This window comes from Lycorma delicatula, chromosome 11 (genome assembly GCF_047948215.1).
Source record: "Lycorma delicatula isolate Av1 chromosome 11, ASM4794821v1, whole genome shotgun sequence".
NCBI classification, from domain to species: Eukaryota; Metazoa; Arthropoda; class Insecta; order Hemiptera; family Fulgoridae; genus Lycorma; species Lycorma delicatula.
The window spans coordinates 62,653,305-62,679,477 of record NC_134465.1 but is presented as its reverse complement, the minus strand read 5'-3'; the positions used below and the strand labels follow the sequence as shown (position 1 = coordinate 62,679,477).

The following is a 26,173-nucleotide window of genomic DNA, read 5'->3' as shown; positions in this document are numbered from 1 at the left end:
TAGAAATCAAGGTAGAGCATTTTCTATAAATTCAAGATTTTGAAGATTCCCTAGGGAAAATGTAGTTGTTACTTCTTGTGTAGAAATGAGCGTGTTGGCTTTGAATATTTGCTGGATTCAACTTGAATCGGAGTATGTTTCATTTCAGTCATTGTACAGACAGAAAATAAAATTATTCTTCCCCTTCTTTTTGATGTAGAAGTTATGTATAAATTCCCTCCCTTTTTTTTTAGTTAGCTTGCATGGACGCCATTACAACTCATTCAGTTTGCAATTGATTTTTTTTTATTTTGAGTATGGTGGGCCTTATTTTTGAACTTTCTAAAAGTTAAGCTTCCACTCCCCTATCTCTTTCCAGCCATCAAAAAGCTGATTGTGGAAAATTTTAGCTCAATTTGACAATTGAGGTGGTGGTCCTCATAGATGATAAAGTTTTGAAATATTCGCTCGGTAAGTCATTGTTTCAGATAAACATTTTTTTTTTAGTTACTTTATTTGTAATTGCTTGTAAGCACAAACATTAGGGAAACTAATGGGCATGATAATAAAAACCTGATAATAAATTTCACTTTTCAACATTTTTTTTTTGAGAAGCAAGACACAGAAATTCAACTTAAATGTAACCATAATGACTACCAAGAATTAGTGTTGCATTGAAATCGAAAGCTTCTCCTAGGACTCATAGGTGTTGAAAAGGTTGATAGACTGTTAATAATGATAACATTTCAAGGCAAATAGTAATTGTTGGAAGTCCCTGCAATCCAAACATCTTTAGGAGAAGAGCAAGCTATGGCTGTTTACCAAGCAGTAGATAAGTGGGCTGTAGCCAACAAAATTCAGCACTTTGCTATGATTTGACAGCAAGCAACACAGGTTGAGTAAATGGTGTCTGTATAAATGTAGAAAAATTGTTCACTCATGACCCGTTGTATTGGGCAATACAACTATGATGGCGAGGGCTTGCCATCATCACAGTTTTGAATTTGTTTTGAGGAACTGTTTTGACTTGCTGATAGGTGGTGCAACTTCTAGTTTAAACGTGGCATTTTTCAAAAGATTTTGAGAAACCTGTTTTAAACTTGCAGAACTTTACGTAAGTGATCGCAATAAAGTGCCTGATGTCTGCTTTACTGTTCTTGGATTTTTGAACACCACCTTCTGTACAGAAGCAACAGCAAGATGATATCTGAGAATTGTTGGAGTTAATGATGGTGTTTCTTAGCAGCATTCCGAAGAATAAGATCTAGTTTTTTATACGAGTACTAGGAGCTGTAAGAAATGCTAGGAGGATGTCAAAAACAATTTATGTATTCAAGATATACCTGTTTCAAAATCAGTTCTGGTTATCTCCGGGAGAAGAATTCTTTAAGAAGAAACACATTTTCTTGTGCAATGTATGTTTGAGGATCGTTTTTTTTTCATCTGAAGCAATTTAAAAACCATATCATGATTTCTTATTCATGTGTCATTTGATAAATTATCAGGATATTGATTCAGAAATCGGTAAGGCTGCTGCATTAAAGTTTTCCAGCTATCTCTGGTGGTTGGTTGCTGAAACTGTGGTGATCTGTATTTGATGATAATGTACAAACAGTGGTTAAGTATTGCTTAAATTATAGGAAGTAGATATAAAGACGAGGAAAAAGAAAAATCACCTGAAGAGTGATTTCTTCTCAAAAATGATTTTTCTTCCTTTACAAACCATCAATTTTTCGTCTTTAGAACACCTGGTATATAAAAACTTTATTCATGAGATTTTTTTGTCTGCTCTGATTTCCTCGACAAAAATCCTTAACATGGAAGAATGATTCTGATTATGAAAGTGGAATTTAAAAACTTGAGTTGATAAATTGTAAATGATGTCGCAAAAAGAGGTGTCAAATTCATTCAGGATTACAATAAATTCTCACAAAAGGTGAAACTTACAAACAATTTTTTTACAGATTCCACAAACCGTAGAGAATGCTCAACTCCTACTAAATTCTCTGTTGGGAAAGAATAATGTTCCAATGTTCATTAGTTTACATTATGTTTTAATTTTACAGAAATTATTATTAATAAAAATTTGTTTCTCTTTTAGAAGTTTTGTGCGTTAAAAAGCAAAATATTTCAAAAAATTTATATGATATTTCAGGAATTCTTCAAATTAATTTTTGGAATTTTTTAATCAGTTTTTTAAAAAAATTGTTGGGATTGCTTGGAAATTTTTGTTGTAATGGTGCACAATGATTTTCCTGTGTATTTTAATGGATTTACTTAGGTTACCCCATCTAGAATCCACATCTTGTAATTTGAATAAATTTCCATAATTGCTTAGTTTAAAAGCGCGATTTATAACATCATAATATTATTTAAAGAACTAAACCGTTACTATTTATCTGTTTATATCTGTTAGATAAGTAATGAGTCCACATAAGTAAACCTTATGTGTGCACATAAGTTTTTCTAAAAAGAAGAAAGAAATTGGTCGAGATAGGGAAGAATTACCACTTTAGAATGAAATGATCATTGTGTATAGTATGTTCCAACTTGAAGGTGTTTGAGGGTCACTTAACAGTTGTCAGATTGAGCTAAAAGTTTACACAGGTCGTATTAATTATAATAACAGAACATTATATTTTTTGTCATTTTTTAAACTTCTCTTGTACATTGCCAATTGGTAGATGTGTATTGTTGATGAAGCATATTGTGCATCAATTTGTCACCATCTGGCAGCACTGCATTTATCTGTACATGCTGTAGTTATGTGGTTTTTTATTGCTTTATAGTGTTAGATTTTAAGTTCTTTTAACTTCAGTGACACATTACTTATGTAACATATAAACAGATGTATAATCATTTTTTAGTTTTTTTAAATAATCTTATAAGTTATTTATAAATCGAACTTTTAGGCTAGTCAATTACGGGTGTTAATTCAGATTATAAGATATGGTTATGTAGTGTTATACATACCCATATATATAGGGAAACTAAGTACATCCATTACAGTATACAGGAAAATCAATGTACCATTATTACAAAAATCAAAATCTAGTTGCTCCAAGTTCAAGATCATTTTTCCCCCTCATCTTGAATTCATCTTAGTATTACAAACTAGCGATTTTTTTTTTTTTTTTTTTTTTTTTTTATTAGAGAAGCTACAAATAACTGGAGTTTTTTTCAAAAATTCACAAATATCACTTAAATTCTGCAGGCAGTATGCTTGAAATATGTGTGTTGGCTTTTATCAAAGCACATACATCTGTTATCTTTCAAGATTTTCTATTCTCCTTACTCGGGTGCGTCACACTATTAAAAAAAAAGAATTTGATATTCAGAGTTTGCCAATTTTAAACTGTAGATGTGATAAAAAAAATTTCATTTTGGGATCAATTTTTTATTCTACAAACAAGATTTCAATATCCACAAGGAGTTTCAATAGTCTTTAATATTTTGCTTCTGTTATATGGATATATTTTAATGTATTTTTTATTTAATTAGTGTAAGTTAGTAGAATTTATGTATTTAAAATTCTGATTATAATTTATAGGTGAATTGAACAATTCTTTCAATATTACTGTCGTTATTAACGATTTTGGATACTTCGAAGTTCCTATTGCATTCACTTATAGTAGTTCATCTTCCTACGAAAGTGTATCAAAAATATCACATTTTGTTCTTGTATTGGTAAGTTTTTTTTTAATTTAATATTTTAATAGAGTTAAATAAAAAATAATTACCCAACCAAAAAAATGTTGTAACTTTTTATTTTACAGGTTTTTTTATTGATGATTATTTTTAAGACTATATTTTGTTTCATAGTTATGTTATCACAGTTAATGGGTGAGATTTAAATTACCTTTATCATATTTGATCCTGAACAATCGTATATGAGAACAACCTTTAACCACCTAGGACAATATGGTAATCCTTAAACCTTAAGCCAAGGACAACTTTGGATTGAGATTATTGCACGTCATATCATTCCTTTACCATTATATTTTCTTTAACCATTTTTTGTGGGTAAGGTATGACTTGTCTCTTATATTGGCAGCAGGACAGCCAAAATATTTTTGTGGTTTATTTTTTTTTGACGGACTAGAAGTGTTGGATTGCTGCACATCTAGTTAATGGAGGTGGCAAAAATAAAAGTAGTAGTTAGGTGAGTCGAGTGTTGAATCGTGTCTTCTTCCTCTAAAACTTAAATCTCAATCCAGTTAATATGTCGGTCTTTATCCAAGTGTATATTTGCATACTATTCTAAGTGTGCAAGAAAAGGAACTTGTCGTGGTTCATCTTTCCTGTTCTACAATTGTTTGTAGAGGCGGTTTCTATTGGTGGGATTCAAACTGGTTGATAACTTTTTATCAAATATGATGTGTACATAATATATTTTCAAGTTATAATTATTTTTTAATAAGCAAGCGCAGACCTGATAATAACTTTAATAGTATGTCTTTAATGGAGGTGAAAGTTAGTTAATAAAAAAAAGATTTCATTTTATTGAGATAACGCAATAAATCCCTATAATAATGTTATTTTAATTTCTACTTTTTTTTTGTGAGATTTTTCTCCATTGTAGCAGATGAAATAAATTAGAACTAAGTTGGAAGTTGGTGGTATAAGAATAAGACAGAAGAAAATAAGAGTGTAATTATTGCAAATTAAGCAATAAGTTAAAAAAAAGCTTGTGAAAGGTGGTTGAAGGTATGACTACAATGATATTGATGATCGGGAAAAGGAAGTGCAATATAATATGATGTATGGAAGTTAAAGAGTATTAGATGGATAAAATTTTAAAGAAAATAGTAAAATGAGAGAAATTGAGAGTAGGGATGGTGAAGTGCTACATGAGGAGGAAGTAAGAGATAGTTGGTAGGAATACTCTGAGAATATGTATATGAGAAGAGAGAAACCTAGGGAACTAAATATGAAAAGTACATTATAATGTGAAGTACAGAAAGCAATTAAAGAAAAATAAAACATCGATAGATGAACTTATCTTATAGAATATTTTAATTGCTTAAATATAATGACTGACTGAATGGTTTTAAATTGAGAGCGTGGATTCTCATTGATATTGTTCAGTATTTATATTAAAGATATTATAAGGTATATTAGATGAAGAAAAAAGATTAAGTATGAGAGGATGAAAAATAAAATTCCTAAGTTATGTTAATGTTATAACTCTAATTTTATACTCGTGCTTCAAAGGTTGTTAATAGTTGGAGGAAGGAATGAAAGAGTACGGAATAAAATAGATATAGGAAAACTAAAGTCATTGAAGGAAACAGGAAAAAGAGTTTAAAAGTAAGGAAGGACAAGTGAAGGAATAATAGAAAACAAAAAATTACACATTTTTGGGTTCTATGGTGACAAAGCATAATGGAAGAGCATAGGAAAAAAGGAGGATAGCAATGGCAAAGGAAACTTTCAATTAAGAGGAAATTATATAGTAAAAGTTTGAACTTAAAAGTTAAGAATAAGTCAGTCAAATGCTATGAATGGAGTTTCTTGTTGTTTGGAAGTGAAACATATGGATAATGAAGAGAGAGAGGGACTGGATTCAGGCTTTTGGGATGTGGGTATGGAGAAAGTAAGATAAACAGACGAAGTAAGTAATGAACAGAAAGAAAGCACTCAAATGAAAAGTTGCGCCGTTCTTGGCCAATCTCGCTTCGCCCTGCTCCAATGATGTGCCAAGAACGACACAAAAAAAAAAGAAAAATGTACTTATATTAGATCTAAAACAATTGAATATAAGTTACATACAAGATACAATGTTAAAAAACGTTACTTATATTAAATCTAAAACAACTGAATACAAGTTACAATTACGTCTAATATAATTGAACATAAGTTACATACAAGTTACAATGTTAACTTTATTTTTTTCTATTCATGAGGTTTGAGACACTTCAGAGTATACAAAAAAAATAAACTTGTTAGGACATGTGGTTGGAGTGAGTTAAGTGTTGACTATTGCATTGGAAGTGTTGGTAGAAGGAGAAGGAAATAGTTGAGTACATTAATTGTGACCTACAAGGAGATGAAGAAGCAAGCTTGGGACAGAAATGGATGGAGACAACAATGTGGCATAAGGGATGTGTTGCAAGCAGAACATATGATGATGAGCTGATGAATTAAGTACATTTTCTTTAATAGACCTAAAATTAAACCTTTTTTTTTCTACGTTGCCTTATAAAATTACTGGGTACACAAAAATTCTTTGCTCATCTGTCTATTTGGTGAATTTATGCACTTCCTTCCATTAACTTTATAATTTTTTTATTTCGTTATAACCATGGAATCAAGTTTTATCTCCAATCGCAACTTGAGCAAAAAGCTGATAGTCTATTTCCTCAGATTGTGACAAAACATTAAAACAAATTTTTTATCTGAAGAAATTTTGAAGACTTTAATTAAATATTTAATTTTCAAATCTTATGTTAAGTTTCACCGAAATGAATTTCAAAAATATATTGGTCATTTTGGAAATCTTATCAATGATTGATACAATCCTTTTTAAAGATTGTATTAATTCAGTTGACTAAAAGTCTGCTAAATCTTCGTTTGTATTTCGAGTAACATATCTTATTAAAAGACAAGAATGTCACTTATTTACTTCCATTTTATTCAGTCTTTTGAAACATCAAAAATAATAATCTCAGCTGTGAGAAAAACCAAATTTTTGATCATATATCTGGCTCTTTTCAAATATTCAAAATATAATATATTCAAGATATTAGCAAATAATCAGTTGTGCAAAAGTTTTCAGGTAATTTTCTTGTCCAAAAAAATTATTAATTTTCATTGGTAATTATTAGAGTTTTATTGTACTATTTCAGATATTAAAGAAATTTTTTAAAAGAATTAGATTTCTGCAGTCACTTGTTGAATCTTCCTCAGAAATTATTCGTCAGTAATTGTTGGAAGTTCAGAAATTGTTTATCAGGAATTTTTATAATATTCGATATCAAAATCCCCAAAGAAAGTAATCATGATTTTGTTGGCTATGGTTTGAATTACGCAGCCTGAAGATTTCTCACATAACAGATCAAGTGGTTCTCCCACATTGTTGCATGTTGTACAATCTTGTGGAAAATACAAGTTGTTGCCTCCAATTGAGTCTTATCATGGCCAAAAAAATTCATTCAGAATGTTAGCAGCATCATCCACCATTAATCATAGTCGCATTTCTGATATCATTGTAAAAAACATATGGGCTTGTAGTTTCACTAGACCATAATCTACGCTAAAAAATGGATTTCAGTGGATATAAAAACCTCATAAGTGCTCGGGGATTTTCTGTCCCCCAAATTGGACAATTTTTCATGCTGACATACTCATCAAGATAGAATTGAGCATCATCACTAAAGATTATCATGTATAGAAAATCGCTGTTTACTGCTTGATGCTGCAGCAAAAAATAAACCAAATTTTCTGATGATCCTTAGACTTTAGTTATGTTAACTATTTTATACGGGTTATATATAGGTCTTTTGTTAAAATTTTTTAATTTGTTCTCGTCAAGTTCTTGTGAACAATGGAAAGTTATTTTTGGGTTTTCTATAACACTGTCGCACACTGACTCATGTTATCAAGAGACTGGCTGGTGTGAGGGCAACCAGATATTTTTACGTCTAAAACAGAACCAATTTCTTCAAATTTTCTAATCCCCGAACTGTCGACTCATTCAGTGAATTTTTTCTACAAAATATTTCATGAACTATTTCTGCAAAACGCGTACCATACTTGAGTTTTAATAATAACATGCCATTCTTCTTATCAATCCAAATGTATATTTAATTCAGAGTTCCTGCTTGGAATTGATGAAGATAAGATAAGCAAGACATTCAAGGTTGACAACCCTTCCAAACGATAATTGTGAGCAATCTAAAACTGGCATTATTTTTTACAACCCATTATATACATATTACTACTAGCATTTCTCATAGCAGTTTCACTTGCAAAATATATAATTAGAATTTGAAAATGAATACAAAAATTATTTTTCAAAGCCAAGCTCATTTTACTTTTTTAATTACAAAGAATGAGTACATATTCAAACATAAAGTATTTTAAAAAGAAATGAACACAAAATAGTATGAATTATTCACGAGTTGAAAAAATAACTGTAAAAAAGGAAAATGCATAGGTAAATACGTACAATGAACGGTAAGTGTATGGTTACTCAACATATCCATATATACGTGGAAATCTGTAAATGTTTCACTGTACATGTGTTTTTTTTTGGTGCATTCTTAGAAGATAATACTATTTTAATTTTTAGTACTGCCTTGTAAACTCCATTAGTAGTCTTTCTTTCCTGAGGCAAATTCATAAGACTACTGCGTGAGCTGACCCTAGAGCAGGCTACTTAAAATTTCCCGTGAGAGAAAAAAAAACAGTGTTTCCTTAGATTAATTCCTATCACCTTTAAGGATTGTACTAGAGACTTTTGTCGTTGCAAAACAGTTTATGAAACAAACTTATTGATTGCCATTAAGAAGCAGTTTTTGTTTTTTACCCCTTAAATTATTAAAATTATAAATCTTTGAAAATAGTTTTTATGTATTTATCTGAAGAGTATTTGCAAGCCCAAATCTACTGAATATATTGTTTAATCTAGTTGGAAATGGGGAAAATTTGCAATCTTTGTTAGAAATTTTTTTTTACTCCTTCCTGTACCCGTTTCAATGTTGAATTTTGAAAAATCCTCAAATTGGTTGTATTCACACGTCAAACGTTTAGTTATTTTATATTAGGTACTTAGAAATTAAAAAAAAATTATTGTTCCTCATTTTAACCCTTTTAACTCTGAATTTCAAAAAATTTACAAATTGGTTTTTAGTTATTCACATGAAGATTACATACGAAAAAGCAAGATGATATCTTCATTTGTTATTGTGAAATTAAAAAAAAATATAGTAAAATTTCATTTTAACTGTTAAATCCTTTATTTCAAAAAAACCTTTCTTTTAGTGTGGATTTACATCGTAAGAAAAATATGTATACAAATTTTTATCAATCTATCTTTATTAGTTTTTGTTGGGCATTTATATGAATTTGTCACATGTTGTTTTATATATATATATATATATATATATATATATATATGTATATATTTTTATAACTGCTGTATTTTTCAGGATTTCGAAATTGAAACTGATTGGACAGTATTACTACGTCCAAAGAGACCATATAAGAGAGAGTCAAAAAAGTCTTTTCTTCATGTAAATACACAAATTTCTGGACCTGAACTAAAAGCGTAAGTTTTGAAATATTATTGTTAGATTACATCAAACATAATTTATTAATTTTTTTTTTTTGGTTGAAAGATCTTTTTTGTTTTGTACTTTAATTTTATTTTGTTTTTCTTTAATTTTTTACAACACAAATTAAAGAGAAACAAGAATATTAAACTGTTCCTTTCTATATTCTTAATTTCAATTTACTTTAAGAAAACTATGGATTAAGGGAAATTGTGTCCAATGTGTTTTTTTTTTTTCTATAAGATTATATATAATAAAAAATATTTTTTTTATATTACTGGGAACAACTCTCTCTTTTTTTCTGGTGGTCAATTTGAATTTGACCATTTTTTTTAAAATGTCCAAAAAAACGTTTTTATGGTATATATTTAGTTTCATGATTAAAATTAATGATGGAGTTGCATGATTAAATAGAAAGCGGTTATAAATGATAGAATTATTTTCATTTAAACAGTTAGAATTTTTAGCTTTGTGTTAAGAGAAGAATGCATTCACCTTGTATTGCTTCACAGTGAGGTACAATTTAACAGCATTACAGATAATTTCTTAATAGAAATGTTATTAGCCGTTTAAATAATAAAATAATTTATGAACCAAATTAAATTTATTTTAAATTGCTGCCACATTAAATCTGACCATTGGGGAAAAAATTAAATATAACATTCTTCTTCAGAATACTTACTTAATAAGGTCTTAATCTATTATCAAAGTTGTCTATTGTTGTGTTTTAATTTCTCTAATGTCTTACTCTCAGTAATGTCTTATATATTAGCAAAGTTGTGAAATGTTAAATACTATCATATAAATGGGCAAAAAAAAAAAAGTATATCTGTGTGTGTTATGTGTAATTTTCCTTTATATTTACTAGTTTTCTCTTAAATAATTGAAACTAACACAAAAAAGAACTAGGTTCAGTATAATATAAAAGTTTATAATTTTCATCAATCACGAGGTTATAACATTTTACAAAAATAGAAAATGTAAAATTTTGGTTTAATGCATTTATCAAATTAAGCAATAAACCCAGTTTAATGAAACTTATGAACACAGCACAGCACTATTACTTTTCTATATAACCATCATTCAGTTCCAAGCATTTAGTAAGCTGGGGTATCAGATTTTGTATTCCTTTCACATATCTCTACCATCATCCCCTTTGACCATTCACGCATGGGATTCTTCACCTTTCAATCAGTTAAAAAGCATTTTCCATCCATATGGTTCCATTGAAAGGGTGAAAAGAAAAAAGTCTCTTGGTGCCAGGTTGGGACTAGAAGCACAATGGTTCAGATTATCACAACCAAAAATATTTAGGAAATTAACCGTTATGCACGCTATGTGAGGCCGAGCATTGTCATGCAGCAGGCACACTTACTTTTTCAGCTCTGCTCTTTTCTTTTGTTTTAAATGGCCCAACAATGCTTTTGGAGGTTCTTATAGTATGTTGACATTTTTGGATTTATCTGGAGTCAAAAAATCAATGAGAAAAATCACTTTTTGATGCCAGAAAAATGTTGCCATGACTTTTTTTTTGCTGCCTGCTGCTTTTCAAAATTTTTTGCCAATGGGGAACTAGTATGCTACTGCTGCTTGGAGTTTTGGATTCCGGTGTGCAGTGAACCATGCAGGTTTCATCCCCAATCCACAATACACTAGGGATTCTTCACTATTGAACTCATAACAGTTGAGAAATTCCAGAGCACAATGAACTCAATTTGTTTTTATTCTTCTGTTAACATTTTGATGCTCACCACATGTACAGTTTTCAAAAATCCAAATGGTTGATTACTGTTTCATACAGCACAGTTCGACTGTCTTCTGGACGTATTTCATGAATTTCATCCATAGTCAAATGGTGATCTTCACAAATTAACCGTTTGAAATTTGTCAACAAGTTCATCTTTCACAATTAATGTTATTTCACTCTGTTCATTGTGAATGTTCTGCCATCTTTAAAATCCCTACACCACTTTGTTACTTTATCACATGATATTAGATCACTGTAAACAGAAATAATTTGTCAGTGGATGTTGGTGGACTTTTCATTTTTAGCGATAGTGAAATATCAAATGAATACTCACACTTCACACTTTGTGGGAACTGCCAGGGTCATGTCGAGATGAAATTCTGATGTAACCAATCAAGGTTTCTAACCCCATCTCGGCTTTTTTTTTCTTCACTTGGGCCAGCCTTCTGATAGGAGTCCCAACTTTGAAACAAAAAATTTCCGTAAGAGCTGCATGTTGTAACTACTTTCTGAACATACCTTTTAGTTCATTAGATCAGTGTTTCCTGACCTTTTCAAATTCTAGACATTTTAAGGAAATTCAGAATAAATTTGGGCGTTTAGTTATAATAAATGATAACAAAATATTAGATAAACAAAATAGACATTTATTCCAGTTTTTTTATCACATCAATAAAAGAAACTTCAATTTTTAATTTTACAATAAATATCGTAAAAATAATTAAATAAAACAAATAATATAAAAATTAAAAATGAATGCATTTTTTGTTTCAATAAATCCTTCAAATCACAAATTTTTTTTAATGTCAGACAATATTAGAAACCTGAATTCTTTAATCAGATGAAGCATCAAGTCAGTTCCTATATTTATATTTTATTGTTGAGTAATGTGAAAACCTTCCTCGTACAAATATGTTGTCACAAAAGAAAGTAACATATGAGTAGCTCGTTTTAACAAGTTTGGATATTCTTCTGTCAGACTTACAACTTTGTTTAACCCATTGGTGACAATGTACAGACAGTGCTCATCCTAAATCTTAGCAAGTTGGTATGCCGGAAGATGGGCATTGCCAGTCTTGGTATTTAAGATGAATTTCTTAAGTTTAACAACAGATGTCATTGTTTGAACTGATTTACTGTATTCTTTATTTTTTGTCTATGAAGAGAAATGTTTTCCCTAGTGTACAATACTTTTTTGTAATTAACCTTTTACAATTCTGAAGTTGAAGTGTGCAGTGTTTATTACCACAGTTTAGCATTCTGCTTACCTTTGCCTGGGAAATTATGATTTTGTTGTGTTTATAGATAAGTTTTGAATAAATCCGATAATGATAGTGTTGTAATTGGTGAATGTTCTGAAAATGAAGATAGTAATGACAGTAGCGGTGAAATAAAGATTCTTCTAACTGAAACAAATCCCGTTGGGAATGGAAACACTAAAAAAATAATGTTAGTGATATTCCATTTACTGGTAGTGTTGATATTAATCCTATAATAATGTGTTGTCTTACTAATACAAGTCAAGAATAAGATGTAGTCAATCAGTTTTTAGGTAATAACTTTCTGGCACTAAGTTGTTTTGGAATCAAACGCTTATGCTAGGCTAAAAAATAACTAATAAACGAATGAATGTAAAGCACATGAACTAAAAGCATATTTATCTCTTATTCTTATAAAATATCAAAATTAAATAATTATTGGACAACCTGCATAATAAGTCATTACCTAATTTTTTCTGAAACAGTGGCCCGAGTCAGATTCAAACTTATTCCTAAAAATCATAATTTCTCTTCTTCTAATGATATGACAGATAAATGCAATAAAGTAAGGCCTGTTATTGATTATTTAATAGATAAATTAAAAAAGGTGTATTCTAACAAATATAATTGTATTGATGAAAGTCTAATGGTTTTTCGTGGGAGACTTTCTTATATTCAATTCAAGCCTTCCAAACAGGCTCGTTTTGGTATAAAGATTTATAAAGTGTGTGATGCAGAAAATGGATATTGTTAAATTTTAATATATATGTAGGTAAAGAAAATCTAGAATCTACTGTAAGGAATTTTAATGTTAATGAATCGGTAGTTTTACAATTATGTAAAATGATTTATTCAGTGAAAGTTAGATTCTGTACATGGACAGTTGGTATTTTTCCTTGAACCTTTTTGTTGAACTTCTAAGACGAGGTACACTTGCTGTTGGTACTGCAAAGAAAAATAGGAAAGATTTATGGAAGGAAATGTTGAAGACCAAATTGAAAAAAGGTGAAATCACATTTTCAACTTGCAGGAATTTGTTGTGTCTTATGGAAAGATAAAAAAAAGATATAGTAATGCTTTCTTCCCTCTATGATTTTCCAGATTTGGTGGAAGTGGTTATACGAACGGGAAATTGAAAAACAAACCCTAAAGTAGTCTTAAAACCAAATATTGTAACTAATTACAACCAATTTATATGTGGTGTTGTCAGGCAAGACCTGAAATTCGATGTTATGCAAAGGGGTACAACATTTTTTATTTACTCGATTTTGTTTATACAATGCTAGCGTCATTCACATTCTAACTACTGGCAAAAAGTAAAACTTCTCTAATTTTTGCCTAAATGTAGCGGAATAGCCTTTAGAAATTGTAACTACCTGAACACAATTGGAAGACTGCCCACGACTGTTCCAACACAGTTGGAAGACTGTACACGACTGTTCCAACACAGTTGGAAGACTGTACACGACTGTTCCAACACAGTTGGAAGACTGTCCACATCAGATGACAACCCATTATGCTTACAAGCCAAACGATGGGGTCATTTCATTGAAAATATTGATTTATGTTATAGATGGTGCGAAAAAAGATAAGCTTGGTTGAAAAGACTTAGTGCGTAGAATTTCTTGTTATTTCTTGATCACGCATGCACGTGCAAATGTGTGTGTTGATGTACAATGCGTGTGTGTAAACAATTAAAGCATATATAGCGTGTTTTAAAATTATCCATAAATTCTCTTTGTGTATGTATGCATCTGAATGTGTATATTCTAAGTGCATTTGTATTTATTTTTATAAAAGTAATTGCTTATTTTGTTTGTGACAGTGTACGCAATTATTATTTTTTTTTTTCATTTTGCAGGGATGGTGATATGATGGAGAGAATTTATTTGAAACAGTATAAGCCACCAGATGAAATGATAGCTATATTAGAAAATAATCTGATAGAATCTAAAAAATTAAATCAAAAAGAGTTAAAACTACTTCTTGCAGTTAGGTAAGTTTATTATAGTTTAACACATGAGATCTAAGCCCATTTGTCAGTTTGGCTGTGGCTTTAGTGCTGTGTACAATGTCAGTTTTAATTTTATTTTTTATAGTGCCTTTTGGTTATAATTTAAATTAGATGATTCAGGGTCAGAAAGAAAATTGTAAATATCTGTAGTATTATGTTTCAGAGTTTAAAGGTACAGCTACACAACTGTTAGTGTGAGTGCATTGTGTTATTACACTTATTTAACTTGCCATAAAAATTTGCATTTTGGCAATATATATGTTGAATTTATTGCAAAAATATCTAACATTTGATTTATTGAAAAACAATTAGTAGACATTTGTCTTGCTGAAAAAAAGGCAAACCTTATTTGTTTAGTCAATTCCAAAAAGAGTTGCTGGTAAATTTGATAGAAAAGAAACTTCTTCATAGTGTAGTTCTTAAGTGTAAAAATTAACTCTTAAATTATCATACGCTGGTAGTTATTCATAACTGATTTTTTTCTTTCAGAAACTTGCACTTATAATTTTTTTAAATTTTACACGTTTGAATTGTACAATTTAAACAAAATCTTCTGAAGATTTTTTTTTAAAACGCATTTTATTATGAAATAAATTTTATTCAATAGTGCAAACAATTACATCATCAGCTTAATTGTATTGAACACAACCTTACCACTGTTGCCAGTAACATGGTTAGTTTGTTTAAAAAAGAAACATTAAGTACAAATAAAATTAAAATAAAACATAAAACAGTCCAGTCCAGTCACACTGTGATTAATTGTGCAGCTTTCTCTGCAGCATCTGCAGACAAAAATATTAAGAAAAGTTAGTACTTTTAGTACTACACAAATGCACATTATTAAATTACGAATTTTTGAAAATTGAAAACATGAGCTTTTTTTTTCATTTATCTGAACGTTAGCTCCATCTAACCACATTAAAGTAAAATTTGAAGCTATGGACTTTACAGTGTTGGAAAGAAGCATTATGCACTCTTAAAAAAAAAGATTTTTTCTTGTTTTTGAAAAATGTATTTTAGATAATTTAAGTGGTTTATTTTGTTATTACAAATAGCAATATTTTACCACAGTATATTTTTAAATTCAATCTCAGACCTGTTGATGTACATACAGCAAAGTGAATATTATGTTTTTTTTTTTAATTTTTCATTATCATATCTCTGAAAGGTTTGAAGATACACATTTCTAACCTGTGTGCTGCTTATGACCAGTGTTTTTCATAAGTTTGTTTTTTATTGGCATATCCAGATTTTAAATAAAATAAAATAAACTATTAAAAATATATATATTTTTTTAAATTATTTAATTTTGCCCCTGAAGTCATTGCCAAACTAAGGGTTAATAGTTTGTTGGTAGTTTATCCTTAGATTTTTCTTATTTATTTTATTGTCAGTTAAAAATTACATATACAATTTTATTCAATATATTTATCCTTGACGCAAGTAGCAAAAGAAACTTTGAGCACTAGTCGCAAGTTCATATCATTATAACAGGATTATTAATAAAATAATTAATTAAAAATACAATATTTAACTATATAAAAATACATGATTTTTGTAACAAGGATTTTTAGTACATACAAATAAACAAATTTAAATTGAAAAATTAAGTTAAATAAAATGTACTAAAAAGAAAAAATACACAGAATCAGAATGTAAAATCATTTTGGTTTACATTAAAATCAAATCAAATAAAATACAATAAATTTGTATTCTCAAAAATGAGGAAAAAAATTATTTTATAATGTAGAAAGAAAAAAAAACATAAGATAACATGAAAACAAGAAATATTAATAAGATAAGGCAACTGAATAATATTATGAATTTATACTGCCTTAGTATTCACTTAAACATTCACGGTTTTATATCTGTAGGTTTTTTAATGTTTAGTATATTAATGTATTTTTTTGTATGTTATTCATTATAATAGTATGCTAAATTTATTTTTATTACTGTAGATTATTTTTCTCTTTCAATTTGGTAATTTAAAATATATATGTTTCCCCCATTCATCTATTTCCTTGATTAGATTACTATTTATTATTTGGGTGTTAAAATGATTGGGGACTATTTAGAAAATATACTGGAGTAATACGAGAATTGACGTTTGCAAACAGTTAATTTTGAAAAGATTGTGGTATAAGTTCTTCTGCACAAGTATTTTACACTTTTTTTAAATTCAAAATGATTTATATATATTTGTTTATGTGTAATTATTATTTTCTTGACATATATTTGTCTTAAAGTAGGTACTTAAAATTCTTCAATTAAGCATGTACCAGGATATAACCTTGGTGTACCAAGAGCTGCCCTAATTAAATATTTCTGGAGCATAAATATTTTATTGGAGGTATCATATGCTCCTTTCCATATCTCGATTCCATATTGAAAAATTGAATGGGCATATACAAAATATATAATAATTATTTCAAGATATTTAATTTTGTAAAAAGTATGAATAAGGTAATTTTAGTCTATATTAAATACTGTACATAGACATTCCACTTCATATGATTGTCCAATATTATTCAGAGATATTTTATCAACTTGATTTGGTCTATCGAGTGACAACGGCAGTTACGGTTTATTGATTCACTATTATTTACTGAACAAATGTGTAGTTTTAGTTGAAATTCATGAGGGGATTTTCCTGTTCAGTAGGCGAGAATGACCTTTATTTTGTCTTATTTAGGTTGAACGTAAGAATATGGCTTCAAACAAAGATTTTACCGTAAGTAATCCACGGGTAGCTTTCTTATATTCTTCATCCCACGTCTTGCATGAAAAAACCAGAACTGTCTCATCAGTGAAAGATACTGTGGTACTGTTAGGAAGGTTGAGTTTTAAAAGATCGTTGACATATATTAGAAAAAGTATGGCGAGAGAACAATACCCTGTGGTAACTTTGGATTACTTTGGTAATCCAAAGTATTTTTGAGGATTTTCTGTGATCACCGACATTATTTAAAATCAGAATTTGAGTTCTACTCTTGAGGTAGATTTCAAACAGATTTTTAATTGGCCCTTGTATACAGCAGTTATTTAGTTTATCTATTAATATTTTATGTGAGGAATTGTGTTAAATGCCTTGGCTAAATCAAGAGCTATTGTCTTATTATTTTTATTAAAACTGTTAATTAATTATTTTAGTTGAATTTAAAACCGCATCTTTAGTTGATTTTCCAGATTAAAAACCTTACTGATTTTTATGAATAAAATTATTTTTATCAAGAAACTTTATTTTTCAGTTATTTAAATTATTTTGGAAAAGTTACTTAACAGACTTATAGGTCTGTAATTTGCTGGTTAGTTTTGTACCTCCCGATTTATGTATTGCGATTATTTTAGCTATTTTAAATTTGTTAGAGAAATATCCTTAAATAAAGCATCTGTTTATTATGTGTTCAAGTGGTTTTGCTATGTAGTTATTTTTTTCAAGCAAAAAAGCATTAAAGCTATTGATTCCAGGAGATGAATTATTTTTAAAATTTTTTTCACATAATATTTCAGTAATAATTGTTGGGTTAAGAAACAGGCTATTAATAGAGGGTGGGGTTAATGAAAGAGACAGATTTAAGTTATTTGTATTTTTTAGAATTGCATAATTTTCTCCTACATTTTTAAAGTATTTAATTTGTTAGGTTCAGTTTTTGGTTGTGTAAATTCCTTTTTTCATATCTAATATTTCATGAATACATTCCCATGTTTTCTTAATATTATTTTTCTTTAGTTGGAACTTATTAAAATAATCAATTTTTGCTTTCTTTATTGTTTAATGTGCTCCTATATTTCTTATAATCTTATAGTTTTGTATTAAAAGGCTGTTTTAATAGTTTATGGTGCATTTTATCTCTCATAGCAGATTTGATATAGAGTATAAAAAAAGATTATAATTCAGAGAACTGAAAAAAATTGTATTTATTTTTTGTTTTTAGTTAATTTTAGTTGTCTTGTTTTTAAAGGTATTTTACATTTTCATAAGTAGAATTAAGAAAGTTTTAAAATAGGTAATTAATACATGTTAGATACAACTTAAAATAACCGATACAACTTAATCCAACTGGACATGCCCAATTGAACAGTACATATTTTTTGAACAGAACTCGTATTTAATTCAAGTCGGTAAAATGGTTACAGTTTACTTACAAATCAACAGGTTGTATATGTCAAGATTTACCGCTGTGTTGCATAAGTTGCACTTTGAGGTTTTTTTTGGCTTTGCAACCGGTTCAGACATGTTCCATTATGTTAATTAGTCAAACCCATTCCCAATGTGCTTTATATCACAAAGGCTCCGTTTCTATTTGAACTGGTATGGGCACATATGTGTTTGTATTTCATTTATTAATATTATATTTTATATTAGGGCATTGAAAACTTGTTGGCAAGTTAGATACAAACAAATCAAACTTCCAAGTGGTCTAAAGGTTAGGAATTTGTGCAGATAATAAAAACAGGGCTCACTATGAGGAAATCAAGTGATTACCATATGAAGCGATGTTTGGATTTTTAAAGAAAATGAATGTTGCAAGTTCAGTAGAATAAAGCAAACGCTGAAGAAGATTTTGAAGAACTGTTAAATATTTTGACTCTAGTAGTAATCAAGAAGGTGGTGAAAAAATACCCAAACAGTGAACATTGTAAAAACTTTTCTGCAAGATAGTTAAAGTAGAATGGAAATATAATCTGAATCTTCAATAACAGATGAACCTGAAATTGTTGAACAACCTGATATAGCTGTGTATATAACTGCTATAAAAAGCAGGATTGATACAGTGAAGTGCTTTCAAAAGAGAGCTGCCTAAGGGATTAAAAAATTATAAGAAAAAATTACCGTGGTCTCATTGAAAAGCAGCTGAACCTTTACTTTGACAGAATGTGAGAATAAAATATCCAGATGTAGACTGGGCAAAGGCGGAATCAAAATCAATCGTACTGTCTGTGAATATTGAAAATGAAGAATTTTGTTAACTTGGTACTACAATTGGCAAACTTGCATCTTTATGTACAAGAAACCAGTTCACCTTGTGTACAGAAAGTTTTTATTAGCATTGCAGAAGTAAGAAACTAAGAAGTTGTTCAAGATGTGATTAATAAATTGTCTTCAGTTGGAGAACAAGGATTCAGATTCAAAAATTGCAATTGTTTTAAAAATGTGTTCTACAAGGAAGTGTTTATGCAAAGTCTCCTGTTTGTTGTGCAATTCTAAATGTCATAATAGTGAAACCTGCTGGAACAAGTAATTTTTCATTTTGTAACATTACACATAGGATCAATTTATTATTGTATTAAAAAAAATCAGTTAAAAGATCATGTATTTTTTTTTGTCAGTTAGATTACATTATTAGAAAATGGTTAAAATGCCTTTAATAATTTTTTCAATTTTTATATTTTTAACTGTAGGTTTTTTTTTAATAGTTTTACAGCAACAAATTAGAATAAAAAATTATTTGAAAAACCAAGCAATAGTTGTAATGCATTAGCTTTTTGTCTTCTTTCTTCATGTATTTTTATGGAAACATTTGTTAAAAAAAAAATTGATTAACTATAAATTTCATTTAAATTAGAGGTACTGCAGTATTACCAAAATGCAGTGGTAGATCTAGAAATTAACCACTAACTGTTTTTAAATGTCCAAATTTGAAACATTTTAAAAGTATCTTCAGACATGTACAATCATAAAACTGTAAATCTTAGGTCATACCAGTAAAGATTTGCCCTATTTTGCCATTTTACAGTAACATATGTACGGTAATAAGAAACATAAAAATTCATTTTCATCTGGATGGGGTTTTTTTTCTCCGTGATAAGGTACTTAACATTTTAAGGAAGTAATATAAATATATTTTTAAATTTTGGATTAAAATCTACAAAGCCTGTATGGAAATTGCTATTAGTACATGGGGTGGGGTCATTCTTACAATAAGCTCTCTTCTGAATTCAAAGATGAACAGAATGTAAATTTATATAAAAAATATTATCTAAATGCCTTTATTTCCTTCTTGATGAGTGTTTTCAGTATTTAGAAAGAAAAGTTAGGATTTTTGCCTTGTTTTTTTTTTTTGTTTTTTTTATTGGTTGTATTATTATCTTGACTTGGCAAGCATTACTAGAGACATACTCCTAATTTCTTTAATATGTTCTATATTAAAGTCATTGAATTTAATTCTTGAAACTTATCGGTAGAAAAAACTTATAGGACAGCAGAAAGTCAATAGAAAGATATGCATATTGTTGATGCAAATAGACTATTATAATTTATTCATACATCTAGACGTTGGTTTGTTATAAATTTAAAAAAAATGAATACGTGGGTAAAAATTTCTTTAACAAAATTATTTTTTAGTCATGTAAAATTTAGTAATATTTACATTGACCTGTCCTCGAAGGTTTAAGTAGTTTTTCTCCCTTATCATATTTGTCTGCTACAAGTTCTATCTGCTAGGACTGTTTCCATCAGCTCTTTTCTTATTCATGAATATATTATCCTGTTTGTTGGGGGGGGAGGTTGATTTTTTTCATATAAAATGTCTGCATACAGTAGGCATTTCATGAATTACAATCACTTACGCAGTTCACACCTTGCTTCAGCATATATTACATCCCTTTTCACCATAAACTCATTAAGGAGTGAGAATTGTCTTATCAAAGACTTCCATTGCTTTTACTTTTAGGATTGTTTTTTTCTAAATTTAAATGGTCTTTATAGGTTTTCCTTTTCTTTTTTTTACAGAAAAGTTCTTGGTCAGAAAGGAAATGTTATTGATTTCACTAGAAAAAATTATGTAGATAGATTTACATACCTTTTATTTATGGAAGAAGCTGAGGAATTAATTGAATTAGAGCAATTCAGAAAGGAAAAAGTCCTTTTAGAATCTGTTAGAGAAAATAAAATTGATTATTTTAGATTGCAGGTAAGTACTTAAAATTTGATTTTTTGTAAATTGTATATCATCTTGAGTTTGGATATTTATTTTGGATTTGGGTGTAATTTTTCACCTGAGATTTTGTATTTTATATAGATTTTTTCTACCATTATGTGTTCATAAGTAATTTTTGTTAACAATTCTATGTATGTTGGCAGAATAAATAGAAGATTTATTTTTGTAATATCATTGCAATTACTTCTGTGAACTAATTTAATTTGTTTATACATACTAACATTAGTAACAAATTTTGAATCTGTACAACCTGATTATTCATTTGACACTTCCAGAAATGAAATAAAACATTTTTTAATGTTACTTCAATAGTTTAATGTAAACTTACACTCACCGTAATAACTTTGTAAATCTTAACTCACAACTAAATCCCCAAAGTGTCTGGGAAAACAAATTAAATCATTTATTTTTCATGTTCTTTAATTCAGATCACTTTATTAGATTATGTAATGCATATCTTGTATTGGACTTTTTTCTTATATGTTACAAACAAGCCTTTCAATAATTGCTGACGTAGCTGGTACATTAATTTTATGTATTATTTTTTAATTTTAATAGCACTTAAATATCATATTCAGTTAAGGATAAAAATGTTAGGAATGATAACACATTCAGGAATCTTGATTGTCTTATAGTTACTATTTTTGCAACTCTTAAGTAAAATGTACACTTATCTTACAAGTGCAATCATTATAATATTTTAAAGTTGATGTAGTAGATCTCTTATTTATTATACAAATTTTATCATCTGAAAATAAAATTTAACTTATATGACAGGATTTATAGTTATTGTCCTCAAGATATTTATAGGGTTAAACTATCTGTTACATTTCTTAACATAAAATGTTTGTAGTCAGTTATCTTCTAAGTTTTTATTAAAAGCCTTTTATAAATTCACTATTTAAAGAAATGAAATATCCGAGTTATTTCAGACTTCTTTTAAATGTGATAGTTCTGGAAATGTTGCGGCTGATTAGTCCTTACCTTTCCTTGTAAGAAACTGAGTTAATGTTAATGATGACTCCTCTACACTGTCTCAGGCTGTCTACTATTATGTTTTAATTAACAAAATATCTGCACAAAGCCTTGAATACAAAAAAAACTACACTAGATATCTGGAGGCTTTTTATATAAGAGGGACAGCAGAATGAATACCACTAAAGTGTAATGAAAGAATAAAATGTATAAAGCAACAAGTGCTTCTATCTTGTAATTTCATTTCCGTACTATGAACATCCCAAAACTTTTTGACCCATGCCTTCCTCTAATTTTGTTTGTTGGCATTGTTATGGAGTTTAGTACACCTGCTATGTCAGTGTATCTAAAACGTGTAGAGAGTTTTTTTAACAGTGATTGAAGTGAATGCTATTGACATTCGTTGTGTTCCAAATGATTTTTATAGTGCTAAAAGTGTGAATCAAAGTACTGTGAGTAGAGCAGTAAAATTTTGTGCGTCAAAAACTGGTAAAGCGAATATTGAGGATGAACCATCCTTACAGTGGTCAACAAACTACTTACTGTAACTGATGAAAGCACTAAATAAGATGGATGAATTTATTCGAGATGACCTTTGCATCACCATCCGTATATGTATGTTAAAAGAACAAGTAGAACATATTATTCCACAACTGGGTAACTGTAAAACTGTTTGTTATTGTTGTCATGCAGACTTGCAGAAAAGAACAAACAACAATAAAAGGAATTTTTTAAACAGTTTTTGAAACATATTGTGATGGGGTAGACTACTTCATTTTCAATATTGTGATGGGAGATTAAGCTTAGGTGCATCATTATAGCCCATAAGAAAAACAGCGAGAATGATATACCGCTACTATAGTTTTCCCCCAATAAAAAAGATTCAAAACACCATCTTTTGCATAAAGCATTTTCTCTATAGTGTTAAACGATTCTAAACACTTGTACACGACTAAGAAGTCAGAGCAACAGTAAATTTTGTGTGATAAAAAGACTGATAAAAAACTTTAGGAGACATGTTGCTGTATTTGACAATCCACAGAAGGAATAATACTGGAACATGATAATGCTTAGCCTCGCACATCACATGCAACTACACTGAAGTTCTTGTGAATTTTACATTTGAACTTATTTCACACTCCATACTCATCGTTTAGCTATTTTAATATTTTTCTGCAATTGAAGATAGATATGTTAATGGTATTCATTTCACCACAGATGATGAACTGAAGGATGTAGTGCGGCTATGGATCACAAAAATACTGCCAGCATTTTTTGTTGATGGAATGAGAAAACTGATACAGTGCTGGAAGAAATGTGCAACTATAATGATAACTATATAGAAAAACTATTTTTTGTAGCCAATAAAATCTACTTTTATGATAATGTAAATAAAGAGGAATTGGTTGAAAATTCAGTTTTGAAGGAAATACACTAATACATTTGAAATATTAAACTGATGTTCGCTTAAGTAATACAAAGAATTCTTTGGAAATTAGAAAATAACAAACGTATATTTCATTCTTAATTAATGAATGAATCATATTCTTTGTACTGAATTCTTACTCTTATATCTTATGGTTCTGTTCTTTCATAAAACCTTTTTTGCTTAATAGGTGTTTTTTTTTTTATTCAAAGATAAAAACGGATGTAATTATGTTTTATTCTTAGGGGTTTTTTCCACATTTAAAAGCATTAAATCACTTAGCAGCGAGTAGATTTGTCTTGTATCATATATTAGATTAAATGATTTTAAGTAATAATTATATTATTTATAAGGAGTACAATAGATTAATTTGTCTGTAACTCTTAATAACGTTTTTTATACATACCTATTGATTATAGGTTGGCGATGGCCTAGTTGAAGGAAGACCATCATTAATGGTTGGAGATAAGGCGCTAGTCTATCCATTGAATGGTAAAAAGTATGGATTGAAAAGTGTGTGGTATTCTGGATTAATTTGTAAAGTAGAACTAAGAAGTATTCTCTTACGTTTTAGAGCAGAGTAAGAATCTCATTTTCATTTTTTCTGAATTACTTATTTTTTACATTAATCAACAATTTTTGTTTTCTTTTACTATTGTTATTATCACAAAAAAAAATATATATATTTTTTTTATTAAAACTGAACTTGCAATTTGCTGATAAAATATGTGCAGTTAAAATCCAACACGGTGTGGGTTACAACCATGAATTTTTAGTGCATTATTTATTTTGATATGCTTCAACTGGAATCATTTTCATTTATGAGCGAAATTACAGAGCAGTTACCACCAACACTATAATGATAATTGCTGTTGCTATAATTGAATAATGGGAAAGTAAAGGTCTGTCCAATTTGGGTAAAAATTGAAGCAGCTTAAGACTGCAAATAGGAATTTTATCTAATAAAAAGTTAGTCTTTATCTGTTTATCCTCTGGCATTTTATCTAATACCTGCATAGAAGTAGAGTTTTTGGACAAATTTATAGATCTCCATCCTGCTAAGTTTCAATAAAAATGTGACTACAAGAAGATACTAGCATGCTGCTTTATATGGAACCAGAGTGGCTTACTCATTGTCATGTTAGTTGTTCAGTGAACCAGAAATAAGGGGTAGGAAAAAGGGAGGAAAGAGTAAGCAATGTTCAATGCAGAGTGGGGCTGTCTCTGGTTAGAATTTATTCGGATTAGGTTAAGAGGATTTTATCTGGTTAGGTTTTATTTATATAGTTTGCTTTATTTCTGGGATTGACAGCTCAGGTCTGTATAATAGCCATCAGATTACTGTTTGAGAAATAAACATTTTATTTAACCCTTAAAGCCTCATGTGTTTTCAGCTAATATCAGTCAAAAACCTCAACCCATTTTTCCGAATAATGTAAACCTTTACTAAAAATAGACATAAAATAAGTCGACAAATTCTAAAATTTGTAAATGTTCTCCTAAAATTAAAATGTAACTGATAAATTTATGTTTTTGTACTTATTTTTTTCTTAAAAGTATGATATTTTATGAGAAAAAAGATTGCTGAATTATATACAATATTTACAAAATTGCATTATCTTTACTAATTATTGGTACTTTCAAAACTTGTGCTTTGGAAAGCATTCACTATGTAGTCCTTTGTTGCAGCAATTACAGACTGTTCTTGATGTTCTTTTCCTCCCTTCCTTCGTGCAAACACAACACCTTGATTCCTTTCTTTCTGGCAGTTTTCTCAATCCAAGGGAACTATGAGGATCTTCCGGAACACCTTTCATTAACAACCATTCATTTCCCAATGTTTCAGTAACATTTATCATGAAAACAGGCGGTGATTTAATCTTCGTACCAGCATTATGCTCTTTATACAAAATGTATGAGTTGATTAGCGTTCTATCCATAACATAAAATGTAATCTTCCAATAACGCATAGACTTTGTTTCATCCTAATATGTATACAACAGACATACATACAGATCTATCAATTCCACTCATTTATTTATTGTGTAATTTCTGGTTTGGAAACAACTTCATGTCGTCTTTGAACAATTACATCTTTTCCTAAGCATTTTCTGGATAAAAGAATAGGAGCTGTTTGAGATTTTTTCTCAATAAGCACAAGCAAGCTGCGGCTCGGAATGATATTGTTTTTTGCTGACAGCAAGTTTTCTTTTGAACTGTTGTAAAAATTTTCTGTTTTTTCTGACAGTGCCTGTGATATAGATACCAGACTCGGATATTGCAAGAAAGGTACTCCTTTTTTTCTGTTTAGCCTGTAGAACCTCTGTAAGGTATTGCTTCAAAGGATGAATGAGGATGATATGTATGATTGTAAATGTATAGTCTTGTACAGTCTCAGTTTGACCATTTTTGAGATGTGCGGTTAATTGAAAATCCAACCAACAAAGAACACCGGTATCCATGATCTAGTATTCAAATACTTATAAAAGTAACTGTTTACTAGGATTTAAACCTTAGAACTCTCGACTTCAAAATTAGCTGATTTGTGATGACAAGT

General features: G+C 29.1%; 1 protein-coding gene across 2 annotated transcripts in view; it reads left to right on the top strand.

Annotated features, from left to right (window-relative positions):
• The window catches only part of LOC142332554 (uncharacterized), a 194,852-nt gene that overhangs the window by 113,348 nt on the left and 55,331 nt on the right, over positions 1–26,173 (top strand). For both annotated transcript variants that reach the window (XM_075379009.1, XM_075379008.1), the window contains exons 4-8: positions 3,530–3,666; positions 9,132–9,250; positions 14,122–14,256; positions 21,008–21,188; positions 24,036–24,196. In XM_075379009.1, coding sequence (XP_075235124.1) covers positions 3,530–3,666; positions 9,132–9,250; positions 14,122–14,256; positions 21,008–21,188; positions 24,036–24,196 — 733 coding nt within the window. The remainder of the gene's footprint in view (positions 1–3,529; positions 3,667–9,131; positions 9,251–14,121; positions 14,257–21,007; positions 21,189–24,035; positions 24,197–26,173) is intronic.